This window comes from Nicotiana tabacum, chromosome 19 (assembly GCF_000715075.1).
Source record: "Nicotiana tabacum cultivar K326 chromosome 19, ASM71507v2, whole genome shotgun sequence".
NCBI classification, from domain to species: Eukaryota; Viridiplantae; Streptophyta; class Magnoliopsida; order Solanales; family Solanaceae; genus Nicotiana; species Nicotiana tabacum.
In genome coordinates, this window is record NC_134098.1 from 143,269,258 (window position 1) to 143,290,925 (window position 21,668).

Sequence of the window (21,668 nt, forward strand, 5' to 3'; positions counted from 1 at the left end):
TTGCCGCATATTTTTGTGCAGATCTAGGTACCTCGGAGTATGCGGTCGTTGGTTAGCTGATTGTGAGCTGATGTGGAGACTTCAAGGTATACCTGTCATCTCGTTCGCAAGTCTCGGAGTTACCTTATGTTGTTTTCTTTACCGCTGTTTATTTCTATTTCAGAACAGTTTGTACTTAGAGATTCTTCTGGCGAACTCAATAAAGCTTATGACTTGTACTATTGATTTTGGGATATTGAACATCTATTGCTGGTTGTGGGCTATGTATATAATTTTTTGGTTCGTATTTAATAGTTGATTGCTTTGAATCTATTAATATCTCGGTATATGTTAGGCTTACCTAGTCTTATAGACTAGGTGTCATCACGACAAGGTGTCATCACGACTATGAGGGATTTTGGATCGTGACAAAAAGTAAATCTCTCATGTATAAAAATAAGAGATAGAGTCATAAACTAAAAATAAAGTAAACATCTCATATGTAAAAAAAAAAGATGGAGTTATAAAACTAAAAATAAGTTTATAGAAACCACAAAATCATTTGATCCTTAGAGTTGTTAATTCATAAAATTATATTAATGTCAGTGAAAGTTGGTTGGGCTATTTGTAACGCGTGGGTTGAAGATTATGACATATATTTTACCAGTGCAATTATGAATACATGAGATTGGTTAACCTGAGAAACATATACAACACTCTTGCATAGTTGCAGGAATATTAGCGGCCATTTGGTAAGATGCATTAGAGAAAATAATGCATGCATTAGCTTTGGGTATTACTAATCTCTTGTTTGATTCATTTTTTCAACATATGTATTACTAATGCAAGTATTAGTTATATAACCTATCTGGTATTATCTTATGTAAAACTAATACATAACAAACCATGGTATTAGCAATATCAAGGCTATTAATGCATACATTAACTTGGTTAAAGACAAAATTGTCCTTATAATCCCTTAAAGCTGAATAATACGGAGGGCATTTTTGTATATAACCAATTTTTTAAAAAATTATGCAATACATTCTAATTTTCAATACACCACATCAAGCACTGGATAATAAATAATCTTTGCATAACTAATAGTAGGTTATTTGGATTGACTTTTAAAAAGTAGCTTATAAGCTAAAAGTCAAAAGCCACAAGTTGGTAATACCCAACTTTTGACTTTTGGGTTATTTTTGTATTTTTTATGTCTAAAAGTAAGTGCTTTTAAGCACTTTTTATCATTGTCAAATACCATAAAAACTAACAAAGTGCTTAAAAGCCAATAAATACTTAAAATAAGTCAATCCAAATACCATTTAATACTTGCATCACTAATTCCTACATTACTAATACAACTTATCTAACACTATTTTTATACACCCTACCAAATGGCCCCTTATTGCAACACTTCATATTTTACTATTTTAGGGATCCTATATGCACCACTTTTATAGTTAGAGAACTATTAGAGTACCTCAGTATACTTTAGGGATCATTTAGAATAAAGGCTAAAACCTAAGGGACCATTCTAGACGTTTTTCTTGACGACCACAACACCAGTAAAGAAATGTATAAAATAAACAAGGGGACGTTTTGGTACCAGGCATAAGAAGTTATAGTGTAGTATAATTTATAACAACTTAATACTTTATTTGATTAGCAAACCTGATATAAATTATCTCGATATTAAAATTAATATCAAGATAACTTATAACTTATAGATAATGTAATAATTAGTGCCGCTATAACTCATATAATATTTTTAAAAATTATGCAATTATTATTTTTAATATAATATATAAAATAATAAATAAAAAATAATATCAAAATAACTAATCTCAACATAATTAATTCAGCGGTAACTTATTTCAGTATAACTTATTGTGACATAACCCATATTCAAACCAAACTATCCCTAAATAAATTAATAAAAAGCACACGAGCTCCACAGAACATGTACGATAAGTCCGGGATATTTCCAGATTAGGTTCTCTGACTCCCCTCTCTCTCTCTCTCGCACACACACTCAATCTCCCTTCCTCGTGTACTACACTCATCATTGCGGCTAGGGTTTCACTAAATATCTTTTTCACAAATTATCTTAGGGTTTTTGTCTGTTCTTCACAACTGATTTATGATAATGGATATACGGATGAATTAAGCTTTTTCGAGGGATTTTAGACTTATAAAAAACTAAAGGGTTTTTTGTAATTGTTGCTTGAAATGGCGGATTTGAACCCATTTGATTTGCTGGGTGATGATGACAACGATGACCCATCTAAGCTGATTGCTATTCAGCAGCAAAAATTTGATACCGCTAAGAAATCCTCTGCTCCGGCGGCGGCGGCTAAGAAGCAGCCGGCTAAGCTCCCCACTAAGCCTCCTCCCCCGACTCAGGCTGGTGAGCGTCACCTTAGTTTATTATGTTCTCATATTTTGTATATTAACTAAAAGTAGAGAAAGGTATTGTATTTCGATCATGCTAAGTGTATTGAGTTAAGCAGATATTCCATACTGTGCAGATAGCGTGATTAACTTTTTGGATGTTGATTTCAACGCCTAATTAATTAATATGACACCAACTTGGTGTATTGCTTATGCAATACTAACATTGATTTATCAAAACGGAAGTAGTCATGACGTGCATAGACCTTTAAATATAACAGTATATACGTGTGACAACATAGTGATTAGAAGTGCTAAAAAGGACTAAGTTTATTTAAAATCACACGAGGAATTGTCTAGAAGAAACTCCATTCTCTCAAGATTGATGTGGGCTCAACTAAGAGTATGAGAGAATCGAAGCAAAGTACTCGTGTAGATGATACCAGCTATTTAAGATTCATGCTTAGTTTTTGTTGTTTACACCTACATTAGGTCAAGGTAAGGATAAGTGTGATAGAATCCCTAATTTTCCTTCAATTATTCAGCAGTATCAGCATGAAATTGGGTTGAATACAGTGGAATATATAGAGGATTCATATCATTCACCCGTCCCCAACTATTTTGGGATTGAGGTACTTACCCAAAAAGAAAAGGAACTAGTTTGAGAATGAGGCATAGTTTATTGATATAAGAAAGATTAAGAGGGAAGCATAAGATTTTGTAATTTGGACCTTTATTTTTTAAAGGATTGGCTGTTGTGTCCTATTTCTAGTGTCTCTTCAAAAGAATGAGAAATAATCCCATTCCTGCTGTTTTTGATGCCTCTTGGTCTTGAAATTTTAGTTGTTCATATATACATACCTTTTTATATTCCACACAAGATGTCTGACGGTGACCAGTTCGCTGTTATTCTATTTCCTTATTCTCATAATTTTTGCTTGTTGCGTATATCACTTATGTCTCAAGAGTGTTTCCAACCTGACTGGTATTAAGTGGGTCCACTTGAATAATGATATGGATGAATTACTTTTTGTTTATGACTTTTGTTATAGTCATTGCACTTATGGTTCTTTTCCTCTTTTTCTTTTGCAAGTATTCAGAATTTACTTATTGCTTCTCTGTTTCAACTGTGTAGTCAGGGAGGCAAAAGCAGAGGTTGGACGTGGAGGAGGTAGAGGTGGTGGACGTGGTTACAGCCGTGGTCGTGGTGGAGGCGGGTTTAATAGGGAAGCATCCAACAACGAGAATTTTTCTCGAAACAGAGAATTTTCTGGTGGTATAGCTGCACCTGAAGACGTGGAAGGAGGAAGACCCTATGAAAGACGTGGCGGTTATAATGGACCCCATGCTTTCCATGGTGGTCGACGAGGCGGTTTTAGTAATGGAGAATTTCCTGAGGGAGACCGGCCTCGTAGGGTATTTGAGCGCCGTAGTGGTACTGGCCGCGGGTAGATACATCTTTCTTGTTTGTGTTACCATCGCCTTTTGTTGCTGTATTTGTAAAGCTTTCTTACTTTTCCTTCGCTATACGAGCAGAGGTGAGATAAAGCGTGAAGGAGCTGGCCGAGGAAATTGGGGAACTCAAGCAGATGAAGTTACTCAGTGAGTTTTACCTTCCTACATAGTCCTAAACAGACTAGTTTGAACATCATGGCACATTCTATCTATTGATTATGGTGTTGATTTGTCTGTGTTGTGTATTACAGGATTACTGATGAAGTTGCTAATGAAGGCGAGAAAAATCTGAATGTGGAGAAACCCTCCACAGAGGGAGAAGCAGGAGACGACAAGAAGGAAAATCCAGCTGCTGAAGCTGAGGACAAGGAGCCTGAAAATAAGGTGAACCTTCTGTATCATACTCAACACAGTATTGATAGGACCTTGACGATCCCTGTATTGCTGCCTTGTTTGTTGAGACATGTCCTGCTCTGCTCTAGAAACAGATGCTTAAGAGAGCTTTGAGCAGTCAGAATCTTACACCTTCCTTTTTGGTGGCTTCGCGCTCAATTGGAGTATGCTAAATCAATTGGGTGTTTAGTGTATGCTATGACATGCACTTCACCAACATTGCTGATGCAGTTGCTCTTTAATTAAAAGAAGGTTTCTGAATTGACATGGTTTTTGCTTCATATATTGTTTCATTTAATTTCAATTATTTTATCTATATATTGATGTTTGTTTTTTTAATATAAAAAATTATTATGCTCATCTGTGTTATTAGTTATTTTTTCTGCAGTACTGTATATATTAATTTCTTTTCCCTTTGAACATACATGCCTTCGCTGCAGAGTACGCGTTTTAATAAGATTTAAGCGCTTTTTTATGTATTTCGCTTTTTACAACATTGGCCGTAAAGGTAGAAGCAGAGGTTTCGTCAGTAGTAGAAGCTTTCCAGGTGTTGTGCTAGAACTAGTACTTAATACATGGTGGAGTTGCAGGCGATAGTTAATAGGTGTTACATGTGAATGTAATTCATGTTCCTTGAATGAATAGGAGATGACCCTTGAAGAGTACGAGAAGTTGCTAGAAGAAAAGCGGCAGGCTTTGCAGGCACTTAAAACTGAGGAAAGGAAGGTTGACACCAAAGAATTTGAATCCATGCAACAGCTTTCCAAGAAATCCAGTGATGATATCTTCATCAAATTGGTGAAATTCTTGAGACATTATGTCCTCTACTCATGCTTGATGCTAGTTATCTTTAAAGCATCTCTTGAAATACTTCTATGCCATGATTTTTAGGCCCCCAAGGATAAGAGAAGAGAGTCTGCTGAGAAGGAAGAGAAGGCAAAGAAGGTACTTATTCGGCATATGCGTTCTTTCCTGACACTTGTTTAACCAGCAAATGCTTTTCTTACACTGCTCAATAGTGATTTACCAAGCTTTATGAACAATGCGTCCAATCTGTTGCAATTGTTATATGAACAATGCATCCAATCTGTTCTAGTTGTTATTCTTGCTATACACCACAGCAGTTATTTCTACTTTTCTGGATGCTGTTGCATGTGTGTCGATGAAAATGGTATCATGTAACAACATTGTTGTAGAGGGAATATGTAAGTTGTATTTCTTCTACAGTCGGGCCTTGGTTTCTTTCAGATTTTCTGGAAATTGTTTTAGACTTGCCAACATGTAATTATTATAGTGCCATGCTACAATTTTTACAATAAAATTCCATTGCTCACTCTTATACGTGTGCATGGACAGGCTGGAGTTGATTGAGATGAGAGGTGTCAAATCAGCAGAAATGAGAATCATCTAATCTTTTTTTTTTTTTGTTTTGTTCTCTGGCTTTAGGCAGTCAGCATTAATGAGTTTCTGAAGCCTGCTGAGGGTGAGAGGTATTATGCACCTGGTGGTCGAGGTCGAGGAGGTCGTGGCCGTGGTTCTAGAGGTTATGGTGAAGATTACGGTGGAGTCAACACTACGAGCAATGTGGAAGCCCCTCCCATTGAAGATCCGGGTCACTTCCCTACATTGGGTGGCAAGTGATGCTTTATTAGTGCTTTTCTCCCACGTCCAAGAGGCAAATTGACTGAAAAATAATGAAGTGAAAGGGTCAATGTTTCTGATGGCCTTTAATGTAAATTTCTTGCCCTCATGCCATACCCTCTGTAGTTTTTTTCTTTATGTGATGTGTTACTTTTCTGATATACTGGGGTATATGAAGCACATTAATTTATGCATGAGCTTTTTCTCCACAGTTCCGTTCTAATATTGTGTGGCATTCTCATTGACAAAGATGGCAGGGTACTCGTGTTCTGATTAGGGACAAACACCTTTACAATTGACATTATTTGTGTTGGGAAGTCATAAAAGTTTAATAGCCATGACACTAATGAGACCGTAGGGGGGCGGTTGGTGCAAATCCGTGGTGAGGTTAAATAAGTTTTTACGAGTATATTTGACTTCTCATGTTTTGTCCATCCTCTTAATTTTTATTTTTTTTAAAAAAATCTAATCACCCTGGCTTTCACCTCCTGTGGTGTTGTAGGGTTTGGCATTGACCCCTTTTTGTTTATTAGAATCAAAAAAAGATTACAATAAGGAGGGGACCTTATCTGTGTTCGAAACTGACCAAAGCTGTGATAGCAGTTCATCCTCTTAATGAATCTCAGGAATTGTTATAAAAAGGAATTTATCACTTGTCCTTTTCATCTAATGTAGTGTTCACGCTATTTCCTTTACAAGGTCCAATGTTCTTACACTTCATGGACCTGCTCTGCCGGTCTTCCATCATTCTGCGACACTACTTTGGCAAAAAGATTGTATACTATGGCTCAATAGCAGCAACAAAGTGAAGAGAGAGCGTGAACACCTTCTTATGAGAAGCAACTTGACTAACTATTTTGGCCCGTTAATTTCTTCATATGCATAACTAGAACAATCTAGATCGTGTACTCCTATAACATAGTAAAAAAATAAAAGGTGTTCCGGTAAGGCGGTATAAGGCAATTGTATGTTCTCTATCCCTATAAGCATAGATTGCCAAATTCTCGCTAGAGTGCAAAACAAATTAGCTTAGGCGCTAACACGCTGTTCTCATACTGTTGAACTATGAGAAATATATTTAGACATATATATTGAGAAGAGGATCATGCCGACCGAGCAGATCTTTGAGCTTAGCACATTTTTGTGGCAGGCGAAGTGCTGAAAGGGACATCTGATGACAAAAACGATCTTAGTCACCAGACGTTTGGGAGCGTATTCATCTTCACCAGTATAGCTTTCTATTGAACTATGAGAAATATATTTAGATATATGTCAAGCTGAAGCAGGACTAAATGTCAAGGTTCAACAATAATAATGTTCACAATTTGTACACTTACACTTCAATAAAAAAGATTTTTTTAATCAAGAAATAAGAAGATATATCTAGCTGTAAGGATTTTGCAGGACAAGTCCACAAGGTTAAACATTGATGGTGATTAGTGAGATTACAGTAGACATGTCATGGATGAGCCAACATGCAAATAACGGACGTTCTCTTGTAGTCAAGGACTCAAGATGAGCAGCAGCCACTATTCTGAACAACAGGCTGTCCACGAATATTTACAGTTGGAGGCTTGGCAGCATTTGTGGCCGGTTGGCTTGCCATACTGCAATCAGGAGAGCAAAAGAGAATGAAATAATGTAAATTGAGAGAAGCAACACATATGCCAGCTCATATCATAAATGTAAATGAAAAGATCATTTGGAGGACATTTTATACAAGGGATGGATCAAAACCAAACAAGTTGCTATATCTTTCATTCAGATTTTTTCTTTTTGGCTTGTGTAAATGTGATATTGCACGAAATGATCCATGACCATGTTTAAATCCATTTTAAGGCATCAAATAGGATCCTAACTGCAAGATGATTACGTTTACCATCTGAAATATCTCTCAAATTCTGTACCAACCATAATGTCATAAAAGGAAGTGATAAAAATATATAAGTATCCGTCTCCCAGAAAATAGAAGTAATTGAATCTTATCAAAGGTCAGGTCGCAACTTGGGAAGGCTATACAAGACACCATTGATTAGCACTATTTAAAGAGGATACGCTTTTACCTATTCTTGATAGCAGAAGTCATAGCCGTGAAAGCCTGTTCTACGTTACTAGCATCTTTCGCACTGGTCTCCAAGAATGGAATACCAATTTCATCAGCAAAGGCCTAACAATAAATTTAAGTAGATCAGTTTGTTTTCCATTTAAGGACAAAGGATGATTAAATATCTGCAAGAAGATGATTCACCTTAGCCGTTTCATACGACACAACTCTATTAGCTGCAAGGTCAGACTTGTTCCCAACAAGAATCTTGTTAACATTTGGGGTAGCATAACGATCAATTTCATTCAGCCACTGCTTCACATTATTGAAGCTCTCCTGATCCGTCACATCATAGACAATCTACCATAGAGGCCATCCAAAGAAAATGTCAAAAGGTACAGAAAGCAGTTGACATTATACTCTTCAGATAACTAGTTGCTATTTTACATTTTCTTAAGAAAAGTAAGGCAATTACTCACTATTATGCCATGGGCTCCACGATAGTAGCTGCTAGTGATAGTCCTAAAACGCTCTTGTCCAGCAGTATCCCACTAAACAGTGTCAAAATAGAAAACACCAATATCTTGATTTCATGAAAATTTCACAGCACATCGAATATCTGTAACATGAAAGGCCTGAAGCAGAAGTGCAGGTGAAGTCTTACAATCTGAAGCTTAATGGTCTTCCCATCTTGCTCCACTGTCCGGATTTTCTACATGAAAATAGTTGAACAGTTGGTAAGATCAGTAATAACATAAAAGTAAGAGTGCTCTGGCTGAAAAAGATCACAGAAGATTCCAACTGTATGTAAAATTGAGTAGCTCATAAACAATTAAAGTATCTTACAAAATCAACTCCAATTGTGCTTATGTAGCTCTCCTGATATGTGTCATCCTAATGGTAAAAAGCGATAAAATAGTCAGCCAACATTTGCAGAATAAAATTTTTAACCACATTGAACTATAATCTGATAAACTTTTCAGCAGGGTGAGAATCTCTGAGTTGAACTATAATCCGATAAACTTTTCAGCAGGTTGAGATCTCTGAGTTCACGATCAAGAATCTCTAACAATGAAAGTGACGCAACCAGCAACAAGTTCATAATTAATCATCCAGATGATTACAGTGTGAAAAATAAACTTCGTGTAAAAGAAGAGTCTCAAATATCATGGCAGATGTAGTTTTTTATGAGTAGGTGATTCATAATTTCATAAAAAGCAATAGAACAACTCCACCAGGGTCAGTAGACTCTACTAGCTGGAAAATTCAGGACTATTCAAGATAAATAATTCATTCCAAGTGGAGAATGGAATTGAAAAATGAAGACATGGAGAATCCATGGCTGATGTTCCATAAATCCTCCATTTGTTTAGTCAATCAGGAATTTAGTAGGTACATTCAGACAGGTAAAAGCAGGACTAGAAAAAAGTCAGTATAGACAATTCCAAGATATGAAAACTTACAGCAAATCTTAAAAGGAGACATGACTTCCCAACACCAGAATCACCGATAAGCAGAAGTTTGAACAGGTAGTCACTGCCGGAAAGCATAACCAATATAATTATAATATATTAGCTGGCAAATGTGCAAAGTTGTATACTTAAGCGCTACCCGGAATGAAAAAACTAAATCACTAATAGAAACAAGCGCTAACATCAATATGAGAGAAGTTTGTTACCTTGCTATATATGCGTAATTTAGCAACATCTACTGGTCACTTTGGGATTAAATTTGATACTCCTACTTGATTTGGCTATAAAAATATGGAAGGGCAGAAGTTCTACATTTACGTATCATTCCCTAGATGTTCAAACTTACTATACTTTTTAGTAAATATTATTTCACATATTTATCAACACACCAAGACAAAGTAGTTTTTACATTATAGAAATCATCATGCACTGTTGGATGATGCAGTCTAAGTATGGTTAGATTGATACGTATGATAGAATTTGAGGAAGAGATTGTCTAAGGATTGTACCCTATTTGATAGGCTAAAGAGACAGACATGAGAAAATTGACCTACCATATCTTATCATCTACAATCAAACATAGCCTACAAGTTCCAACATAGATTATGTTTGAAGTAACTATTTTGCATCTTCTTGATGCCATTATTGAAGTCAATTACTTCATAAAAAACACAGATTATGTTTGAATGCTCTTTTCTAGGTTGCACTTGATATGATTTAATGCTACATCAGGAACACATAATCCTAGTTATCTAGAACATCTCTACACCCAAGTAAGACCAAGAAATATCAACCTAATTACTCAAAAAAAACTGACTTAGGAGGTTACTAGTTGGACCTTGTGCAAGCATGTGAAAGAAATATTACACCAAGGAATTTCAAACGATCTGAGATAACCATGAAAGCAATGTTGTCAATGACAAAAAATAGGAATTGCCAAGTGCCTACAGGAATTTAAAAGCAAACCACAACTGAAGTGCGTACTTTATGAAGAAAGGTGCATATGAAAAAAAGGTATATGCAAGGCAAGAAAATAAAATAGTAGCTGCAAATGTTAATCAACAACACAAACTGCAATTATATGGAGTTACTGAAAAAGCTGCAATTGAGTGAAATGTATGAAGCAAAAACCATTTAAAATCTCTAATTTAAATATAAAAGATACAGTTTTGAGTTTCGAATTTAACTGGTGACTAGTCTTTTTCATACTTTTTAAGTTTCTAATTTACCATTTCCTGAAAATAACTTCTATGTTTTTGGGACCGATTGAAAAAGAAATAAGTTATTAAGCTTAAAGTTGATTTTAATCTTCTCAAACGACGTTCGATTGCTGATTTGAATGAATTAGGCATTATAGGTGAAATCCACAACTGCGATAAACATAAGGATGTTTTGACAAAATCCACAATTAAACGAATAAGTATTGAAACGAAAAGAACTAGAAAAGGAAATTGAATGACAGAAACTAATATGAAGAGATAGTTCAATCCTTCACCAATAAATATTGCAAAATAAGAAAAGGGATATGCCGACGGAACTTACTATTCTGGATTCATGGCGATTAAAAGAAGACGGAAGTCGCCGTAATATTGAGAGATTTACCGGCGAGACTTGGACGGAATCTGCTTCTTCGCGGCAGAATTCAGATGCAAAAACGTTGAAAGAGGCTGTGGGAGAGCGAAAGAGACCCTGCAAAGAAGACACGTAAAAGGAAAACATTGACAAAAATGGTCCTTTATGTTTGGGAAGGTCTAAAGTAGTCCCTTAAATATACATTTAAATAGTTTTAGTTCTTTAAATTTATCAAAATTGAGCAATTTTGGCCTCTATTAAATACTAGTAATGGACGGGTCCAATCATACTATGTTGGATTTTTATAGAAATTGATGATTTTATTAATTATTTATTTTTTAGTTGGTATACTAATTATATACTAATTATATATGGTTATACATATTATCACAAAATTGCCTATTTTTTGTTTAAGCGGTTGACTGAGCTGTTATATAAGTTAATTCTTCCTTTAAATATTAGAATAAGAATATATATTTTTGTTATAAAAAAAAAAGATAATTGTTGTTATCGTTGTTGTAAATTTGTGTTAGAGTCTATCTTCAAAGAAATCCAAAAAAAAAAAGTATCATAATTTTATTGATTCGAACAATTACATGAAAATCTAATTTCAAAAGATGCTTGCATCATTATCGTTGTGTGCTAATTAGCATGAGTAAATGATCTGCTCAACTTATACGTACGGATAATACAAATTTTTACTTAAGTTACTTAAAACATAAAACAGTTATAGACAGGTTCTCAAGCAATGCTATATTCCCGTTCAAAAAATAAGCGTCCTTTAATATTTTGGCACATCATTTAAGTAAATTATTTAATAGTATTATAAAAGTTATTTAACTAAGTTACCCTTTATACCTTCTCAAAATTTACTCTTTATTTGTCCTCATATTTTATTGATCATTTATTAGATTATAGATAGATTTCAAAAATATAATTGTCACGATCCAAAATTTTCCACCGACGGGACTGTGATAGCGCCTAACATTTCACTTGCTAGGAAAGCCAACGTTAGAGAATCATTAACCAATTTCTTATTCCCATTCAGTAATTAACAATAATTAACTAAGATGAAATATATTAAGTGCGAAATATCATAAAACTATATTAATTACTACCACCCGGATCTGGAGTCACAATTCACGAGTATTCTAGAATTTACTACAAGTAATAGTCAGAAAGAAATACAACTGTCTGAATGAAAGAAACAATAGAAAAGAAAAGATAGGCGGGGACTTCAAGGTCTGTGAACGCTGACAGATCTACCTTGAGTCTCCGGATAGCGGACCGATGGCAGAATCTCGATCAACCCGAGCCGGTATCAAAATCTGCACAGAAAGTGCAGAGTGCAGTATCAGTACAACTGACCCCATGTACTGTTAAGTGTCGAGCCTAACCTCGACGAAGTAGTGACGAGGCTAAGGCAAGACACCTACAAATTAACCTATACAATTTAATAGTGTATATACACATAACGGAAATGAAGAACTAAACAGAAAATGTCGAGAGGGGAACATACTGAGGGGAATACAAGATAAATGACTACAACAGGATGATCACCGGAGCAGTCAATATACCATGAATCAACAGGACTAGTGAATACAGTAAGAAAAAATACACGACATCACCCTTCGTGCTTTTACTCTCAATCTCACCATAAAATTAATAGAAACAGCATGACATCACATTTCGTGTATTAACTCTCATATCATGGCACGACACTCACAATATGGCACGGCATCACCCTTCGTGCATTAACATTCACAATGTGGCACAACATCACCCTTCGTGCATTAACACTCACAATATGGTACAACATCACCCTTCGTGCATTAACACTCTCCCTTACCATAATGTAATGCATAAATATCAACAGGGAGATAGAATAACAAGTACAAACCTTACCTCAATATTTGGTTCCGTAACATCAATCTCAACTTTGAAATAAAAACTCAATTATCACCAGAAGATCCGTAAACATGATAAGAACGATAAATTGAACATCACTAGTATAACACATCGCAATTAGGCATAGGAATGAGACAATATAAGAAAAACTGAGAAACATGGAAAACAGGTAAATTGGCGGCGCATAAGTACTCGTCACCTCACATATACGTCACTCACATGAATTTCACTTAGCAAGTAATCTAAGGTTCCTAATTCCCTCAAGTCAGGGTTAGACACAACACTTACCTTGCTCCGAAGGCCACTTAATTCTCAATCACAGCTTTTTCTTTGGAATTCACCTCCAAACCACTTGTATCTATTCAAAAATGACTCAATAATATCAAATTCTGCTAAAGGAATCAATTACATTGCATAAATTTAGATTTTCCAAATTTTCTCCAAAAAGTCGAAAATCGACCCTGGGCCCGCTTGGTCAAAACCCGAGGTTCGCACCAAAATCCATTTACCCATTCACCCTCAAGCCCGAATGTATAATTTGTTTTGGAATCCGACCTCAAATTGAGGTCTAAATCCCCAAATTTCCGAAATCCCTAGTTTCTACCCAAAATCCCTAATTCTACCATGAAAACCTTAGATTTTTAGTTGAAATCTTATAAAATGTAGTGAAAGATTGAAAGAAAACAGTTTAGAATCACTTACCTATGATTTTGCGAAGAGATGGTCTTTGGAAAATCGCCTCTTGTGTTTTAGGGCTTGAAAACTTGGAAAAATGAATGAAAATTCCCGTCCAAAAGTCATTTTGTTTACGAAGCCTTCACAATCCTGTTGCCCTTCGCAAATGCGAGGAAACTTTCGCAATTGCGATCACTGACATCGTAAATGCGGACAAAAGATCGCATTTGCGATCCATACCCCTCCTAGACTCCCTTCGCAAATGCGAAGAAAAGTTCGCAATTGCGAACACAGGTTGGCCTAGCTTCTCTTCGCATTTGCGATGAGAAGTTCGCAAATGCGACTTCAACAGTGATCGCAAATGCCAATCTCGACCTCGCATTTGCGAGGTTTGAGGCCTGCAACACAACTGAAGCACACCAACTATTTTTCTAAGTCCAAATCACTCCGTAGCCTATCCAAAACTCACCCGAGCCCTCGGGGCTCCAAACCAAACATGCACACAAGTCTAAAAATATCATACGAACTTGCTCGCGCGATCAAATCGCCCAAATAATACCTAGAACTACGAATTTAGTACCAAATCAAATGAAATTCTCAAGAACACTTTAAAATTTCTATTTTTTCAACTGGACATCCGAATCACGTCAAATCAACTCCGTTTCTCACCAAATTTCACAAACAAGTCTTACATATCATAATGAACCTGTACCGGGTTTTGAAACTAAAATACGAACCCGATACTAACAATGCCAATTATCAATCAATTCTTAAAAACAAATAATTTCCAGACTTTAATTTTTATCAAAAATTCATAACTCAAGATAGGGACCTCCGAATTCAATTGCGGGCATACGTCCAGGTCCCATAATTCGATACGGACCTACCGAGACTATCAATGCACGGATCCAGGTCCGTTTATCAAAAATATTAACGAAATCAACTAAAATCAATTTTTAAGGCATAAATTCTTATTTTTATTAATTTTCAACATAAAAGCTTTCCGAAAACCTGCCCGGATCGTGCAGGCAAATCGAGAAGGATAAAAATAAAAAATTTAAGGCTTAAAAGCGCAGATTCGAGTTCTAAAACATAAGATGACCCTTTTGGGTCATCACAATAATTAATGCATTTTTTATTCTAACTTAGCAAAATTAATTTAACTATAAAATCATCTTCTATTAACGTATAATATTTTATCACTTTTCACTTTACAAAGTGAGGCGACTTATTAATGGCTTAGAAATACATTGAGAGATGTTTATAATCAATATCTTGGTTTGTTAAACTGAATTCACATATGGAGTTTTACTTAATTGCTAGTGCATATTACAACCAATATTTGGTAAGGAACTCATCTAGAATTCTTTGGTAAGTTTGGTTTCTTACAAAAATAGGTAAGATATTTTTAGAGTTTGTACAAATCATTTATTTTTGACTTTAAATCTAAGAGTCCAAATAAAACTTTAAGTCAACTATGCAAATTCTTTGGCAGAAAACTTAATTAAAGTTACTTATAATAACAAAAAGTGTTTCTAAGAATATACAGTTTTTTTTAATAAAATAAAGACCGTAAAGTAAAGACAAGTATGCTTCTGCAAGCTGCTGTGTAAGCTGCTATTGTACCAGATATAGATAATCTTTTATCGGGGGTGATGTTTATCCATAACAGAGTACCAAAAGGATAAGCTCATTGTACCAGATATAGATAATCTTCTTTCGGGGGTGATGTTTATCCATAACGGAGTACCGAAAGGATAAGCTTATTGTACCAGATATAGATAATCTTCTACCGGAGGTGATATTTATCCATAACAGAGTACCGAACGGATAAGTTTCTTCAGGAGAATTATTTCCAATAGAGTACTAAATAGATAAATATATTTACGCTGGAGTCTCATATAGATAAGCTTATTCAGGAAGCTTATTTACATCGGAGTACTAAATGAACATCCTTAATATAATATATTTATAACACTCCCCCTTGGATGTTCATTAAAAGATAATGTGCCTCATTAAAATTTTACTAGGAAAAATCCCGTGGGAAAAATTTTTAGTGAAGGAAAAGAGTACACATATTTAGTAATACGCATAACTAGTTGTCTCATTAAAAACCTTATAAGGAAAACCCTGTGGGAAAAAGCTTATTAAAGTAAAAAGAGTATAGCGCGTATTTTACTCCCCCTGATAAAAATTTTGTTTTAAATATTTCAGTCTCCGTATTCTAATCTTGTACACCATTTTCTCAAAAGTTGAAGTTGGCAACGATTTAGTGAATAAATCTGTCGGATTGTCACTTGAACGGATTTGTTGCACATCAATGTCACCATTTTTCTGAAGATCATGTATGTAGAATAATTTTGGTGAAATGTACTTTGTTCTATATCCTTTTATAATTCCTCCCTTTAATTGGGCTATACATGCAACATTGTCTTCGTATAAAATTGTGGATCTTTTATCACATTCCAAACTATATTTTCCTTGAATAAAATGAATCACTGATCTCAACCATATGCATTCCCTATTTGCTTCATGAATAGATATTATCTCAGCATGATTTGAAGAAGTAGCAACAATAGGAGCGCCATGATATGACAGTACCTCCACATATAAACACGTATCTAGTTTGAGATCGAGCTTTATGTGGATCAGATAAATAACCTGCATCTGCATAACCAACAAGATCTGCACTACCTTTATTAGAATAAAATAAACCCATATCAAGTGTTCCCTTTAAATATCGCAATATATGCTTAATCCCGTTCCAATGTCTCCATGTAGGAGAAGAGCTATATCTTGCTAGTAAATTAACAGAAAATGCTATGTCAGATCTTGTAGCATTAGCAAGATACATATGTGCACCAATTGCACTAAGATAAGGTATTTCGGGACCAAGGAGTTCCTCATCCTCTTCTGGAGGTCGGAACAAATTCTTATTCACTTCAAGTGATCGAACAATCATTGGTGTACTCAATGGGTGCGCTTTGTCCATGTAAAAGCGTTTTAAGACCCTTTCTATATAGGCGGATTGATGAATAAAGACTCCATCTGCTAAATGTTTTATTTACAAACCAAGACAAAGTTTTGTATTTCCAAGATCTTTCATCTCAAATTCTTTCTTAAGATATTCAATTGCCTTTTGGAGCTTTTCTGGAGTTCCAACAAGATTTATGTCACCAACATAAACAATAAGTATAACAAATTCTAATGCCATTTTTTAAATAAAAAAATATGGATAAATAACATCATTTATGTAACCCTCTTTCAGTAAATATTCACTGAGGCGATTATACCACATACGCCCAGATTGCTTTAAACCGTACAAAGATATTTGTAATCTGATTGAATACATTTCTCGAGATTTTGGATTTGCTTCAGGCATTTTAACTCCTTCGGGGATTTTCATATAAATTTCATTATCAAGTGAACCGTACAGATAAGCTGTAACTACATCCATTAGATGTATTTCAAGATTTTCATGTAGTGCTAAACTGATGAGATATCAAAATGTTATGGCATTCATAACATTTAAATATGTTTCATCAAAATCGACTCTAGGTCATTGTGAGAATCCTTGTGCGACAAGGCGAGCTTTGTATCTTTCAATTTTATTTTTGTCATTCCTTTTTCGCACAAAAACCCATTTATGACCAACTGGTTTTATACCAACATGTGTTTGGACTACTGGTCCAAAGACCTCTCTTTTAGCAAGTGCGTTCAATTCTGATTGAATTGCCTCTTGCCATTTTGGCCAATCAGATCTTTGTCGACATTCTTCGACAGATCGGGGTTCAAGATCCTCACTATCTTGCATAATGTTAAGTGTAACATTCTATGCAAAAATATTATCCACCACTATTTTAGATCGATTTAAATTAATCCCTTCACCAATATAACTTATTAAAAGCTTCTCACTTACTTGAGTCTCGGGTTCATTGATTTCTTCGGGAATCTCAGAACTAATCAGGGGATCCCTTCATAGTATCGTTTTGATCATTTGTCGATTTTCTTTTTCGAGGATTTCGATCCTTAAAACCCAAAGGCCTACCACGCTTCAGGTGTGCTTTAGGTTCATTAGTTCTCATACTAGTAGATGGTCCTGTTGGGACATCAATTCGGATAGGTATATTCTCTGCAGGGATATGTGACTTAGTTATCCTTTTCAAATCAGTAAACGCGCCTGGCATTTGATTTGCTATATTTTATAAATGGATGATCTTCTAGACCTCCTGATTACATATAGGGGTACGTGGTTCAAAATGAGATAATGATGAAATTTTCCACACAATTTATCTTTGGGAAATTTGTTTCATCAAGATGACAATATGCAAATCGAGCAGTAAATAAATCTCCCGTAAATGGTTCAAGATAGCGAATAATAGAAGGTAATTCAAATCCAACATATATTCCTAACCTTCTCTATGGGCCCATCTTACTGCGATGTGGTGGTGCTACTGGCACATATACAACACATCCAAAAATTCGTAGATGGGCAATATCTGGTTCAATACCAAACACTAATTATGACGGAGAATATTTATTATAATTTGTCGGTCTGATACGAATAAGTGATGCTGCATGCAAGATAGCATGGCCCCAAACAGTAGTGGGCAAATTTGTTTTTCATAAATAGTGGTCTTGCTATTAATTGCAGGCGCTTAATAAATGACTCTGCAAGGCCATTTTAAGTATGAACATAAGCTACATGATGTTCAGCTTTTATCCCAACTGATGAAAAATAATCATCAAAGGCTTGAGATGAGAATTCTCCAGCATTATCAAGGCGAATAACCTTTATAGGATAATCTGGGAATTGTGCCCTTAATCGAATTATTTGGGCTAATAGCTTTGCAAACACCAGGTTGCGAGATGATAGTAAGCACACATGAGGCCATCTTGAAGATGCATCTATTAAGACCATAAAATATCTAAACAACCAACTTGGTGGGTGAATAGGTCCATATATATCTCCATGTATACGTTCTAAAAAGGCAGGGGATTCATTGCCAACCTTCATTGGTGATGGTCTAGTGATTATTTTGCCTTGATAACGAGCATCACAAGAAAATTCATTATTTGTAAGAATATTCGGGTTCTTTAATAGATGCTCACTCGAATTTTCAGTATTTTATCTCATCATTATTGATCCAGGATGGCCCAAACGGCCATGCCAAAGCACAAAAATATTTGAATTAGTAAACTTATGGTTTACGATAGAGTGTGCTTCAACTGTACTAATCTTTGAATAGTATAAGCTAGAAGATAAAGTTGGTAACTTTTCTACAATGCACTTCTGGCCAGAAACATTCTTTGTAATACAAAGATATTCCATATTCATTTCATCTATCGTCTCAACATGATACTCATTTCGGCGGATATCTATAAAACTCAATAAGTTTCTTCGGGACTTGGAGGAAAATAATGCATTAATATAGTGGCTCTTCCGGAGCCTTCAATCAAACTTATATTACCAGAAATTGTTAAAACATTTGCTTTTTCCTTATGCAAATAAGAAAAGTATTTCTGATCTTTGAATATGACATGAGTTTTTCCACTATCAATTATACAAATATCTTCATGACTGGTCTTTGATCCAAACATAATTTGAGGATTATCCATATTCTTCAAAATGACATAAGCAAAATAAATATGATAGTAAACATTATTATCAAAGCATAACTTTTATTTATATACAATAATTACATAACCATACTATCTACTACAAACAACAAAAATTAAAATATTTACATTTCTACATATTCATAACCGATCACATGACTTGTTTCTCCTTTCGGGAGCGCAAAGTAATCAGTTATATCCAAATGCATGAAGTCTAAATTATCTTCGGAAATAAAATTTGCTTCAGCATTTTTCTCTGTCTTCTTCAGGGAGGCTTGATACAGCTCAACCAGGTGCTTTGGCGTACGACATGTACATGACCAGTGCCATTTTCCTCCACATCTATAGCATGTATTTTTTGCCTTTACTGCTTGCACCGCTTCATGCTTTTGTTCATTCCTTTTCCACTGCTGGTGGTGAGGAGGGTTCTTTGGTGCATTATTATTACCATGATTAGAGTTTCTTCCCCAACCACGGCCATGACCATGACTGGGGCCACGTTCTCCTTCACGCTTAGCTTGGTGGAAGTTCGTTTCATTCACTTCAGGGAATTGATAAGAACCAGTAGGTCGGCTTTCATGATTTTTCATTAATAGCCCATATTATGTTGCTCGGCTACAAGAGGATGTGAGATAAGTTTAGAATACTTTTTGAATCCCATCTCTCGATATTGCTGCTGCAGGAGCATATTCGAGGCATGAAAATGGTAAAAGTTTTCTCCAACATATCATGATCAGTAATATTATCACCACATAATTTCAATTAGGAAAATAATTCTGAACATAGCAGAATTATACTAACTGATAGATTTAAAATCTTGTAGCCTTAGATGAGTCTAATCATAACGTGCCTGTGGAAGAACGACCATCTTCAGGTGGTCATATCTATCTTTCAAAATATTTCACAGTATGACTGGATCTTTAATAGTGAGATATTCTATTTTCAAGCCTTCATCAAGGTAATGGCGCAGGAATATCATTGCTTTGGCATAGTCTTGGTTTGATGCTTGATTTTGGTCCTTGATGGTGTTTGCCAGACCCATCGCATCAAGATGAATTTCAACATCAAGCACCCAAGACATGTAGCTTTTGCCCGATATATCCAGGGCTACAAATTCAAGTTTAGAAAGATTTGACATTATTTAGAAAAAGAAAGTGTGTACCTCTAATACTTTCAAAGTATTGGCTCAAGATGGCAGAGTCTCGTGCTGATAACGTGTTATAAAATAAAGACTGTAAAGTAAAGACAAGTATAGAGAGAAACTGATATATTATTCAAACTTCAAACTTATGTACATAATGAACTGAAATCTCCTCTATTTATAGAAGAAAGGAAGCTGTTGTGTAAGCTGCTACTGTACCAGATATAGATAATCTTCTACTGAGGGTGATGTTTATCCATAACGGAGTACCGAAAGGATAAGCTCATTGCACCAGATATAGATAATCTTCTACCGAGGGTGATGTTTATTCATAACGGAGTACCGAAAGGATAAGCTTCTTCAGGAGGCTTATTTCCAATAGAGTACTAAATAGATGAACATATTTACGGTGGAGTAAAATATAGATAAGGTTCTTCAGGAAGCTTATTTACAACGGAGTATTAAATGAACATCCATTATAAAATATATTTATAATATTTTCTACCTTTTTAAATATAAGGGAACATCAAGATGAAATCTATGTATTTCTGTTTATTTTAGTTTTAAAAATTTTAAACTTATCTGGAAAATTGGAAATGTTATGTCATGTTTTTACTATTTTGAAAGTTTAAGAAAGTCCATGCACAAAGTAGTATTTGGTGCTCCCATCATCATTATCATCGTCATCATCATCGCCATCAGAAACCAGAGCTTCAGCATCGACTTCGAGTTCTTTGGCCCTTTTTATACGAGCATGGATCTTCTCGAGAGTTTCCCTTCGGGATCGGCACTTAGCAAGTTCGGCGACCCAATGTGTTCGAGTATCGGCGGACTCGGCTGCCTCTCTTGTCTGGACTTGGGCAGCTTCAGCATCGGCCCGATAGACAGCCACGAGCGCATCCGCATCGGCCTTTGCCTTTTCGGCATCAGATTCGGCCTTGGCAAGTACAGAGGCCAACCGAGCCTCAAGATCCTCAATTCTTCTTGCTTGAACCAGACCTTTTTCCTTCATTTTCTGAAGTTGGGTTTCGGACGATGATAACTGGGCTCGAGCAGTCTCTTTTTCTGCAGCAAAGCAGTCCATACCTTCTTTCCACCGCAAAGACTCCGTTCTTATCACGTCGACCTCCTCACGAAGCTTCCCCATCATCTCGATTTTTTGCTGCAGCTGTGAGACCGAAATGTTAGCTATCGTACTGGTATCAAGCCCATAGGCTTTCAAAAGCATCATTACCTGCTCAGACAAATCGGTCTGATCTCGATAAGCCTTGACCACCTCAGCTTGGAGGTCTTTTATTTCCTCTTCTCTCTGTCCTAAGGAAAGTCTAAGGGAGTTCCTCTCATCAGTAGCCCGTTGTAGGTCGGCCTCGTATCG

The 21,668-nt window shown here is 35.6% G+C and overlaps 2 protein-coding genes across 2 annotated transcripts; one reads left to right on the top strand and one right to left on the bottom strand.

Annotated features, from left to right (window-relative positions):
• The first annotated feature begins 1,899 nt into the window (after positions 1–1,899).
• LOC107813680 (RGG repeats nuclear RNA binding protein A-like) lies at positions 1,900–6,073 on the top strand. Its single transcript, XM_016638968.2, has 7 exons — positions 1,900–2,389; positions 3,509–3,821; positions 3,910–3,975; positions 4,080–4,212; positions 4,867–5,019; positions 5,113–5,166; positions 5,668–6,073. Exons 1-7 carry the CDS (start codon positions 2,212–2,214, stop codon positions 5,860–5,862), a joined length of 1,092 nt encoding a protein of 363 aa, XP_016494454.2. The 5' UTR covers positions 1,900–2,211; the 3' UTR covers positions 5,863–6,073.
• Positions 6,074–7,148: 1,075 nt separating this feature from the next.
• Positions 7,149–11,108, bottom strand: LOC107813681 (ras-related protein RIC1-like). The gene is made up of 8 exons (XM_016638969.2): positions 10,921–11,108; positions 9,370–9,442; positions 8,753–8,800; positions 8,571–8,618; positions 8,386–8,457; positions 8,111–8,266; positions 7,926–8,029; positions 7,149–7,469 (listed from the first exon to the last, which is right to left on the bottom strand). Exons 1-8 carry the CDS (start codon positions 10,932–10,934, stop codon positions 7,373–7,375), a joined length of 612 nt encoding a protein of 203 aa, XP_016494455.1. The 5' UTR covers positions 10,935–11,108; the 3' UTR covers positions 7,149–7,372.
• Between the last annotated feature and the right edge of the window lie 10,560 nt (positions 11,109–21,668).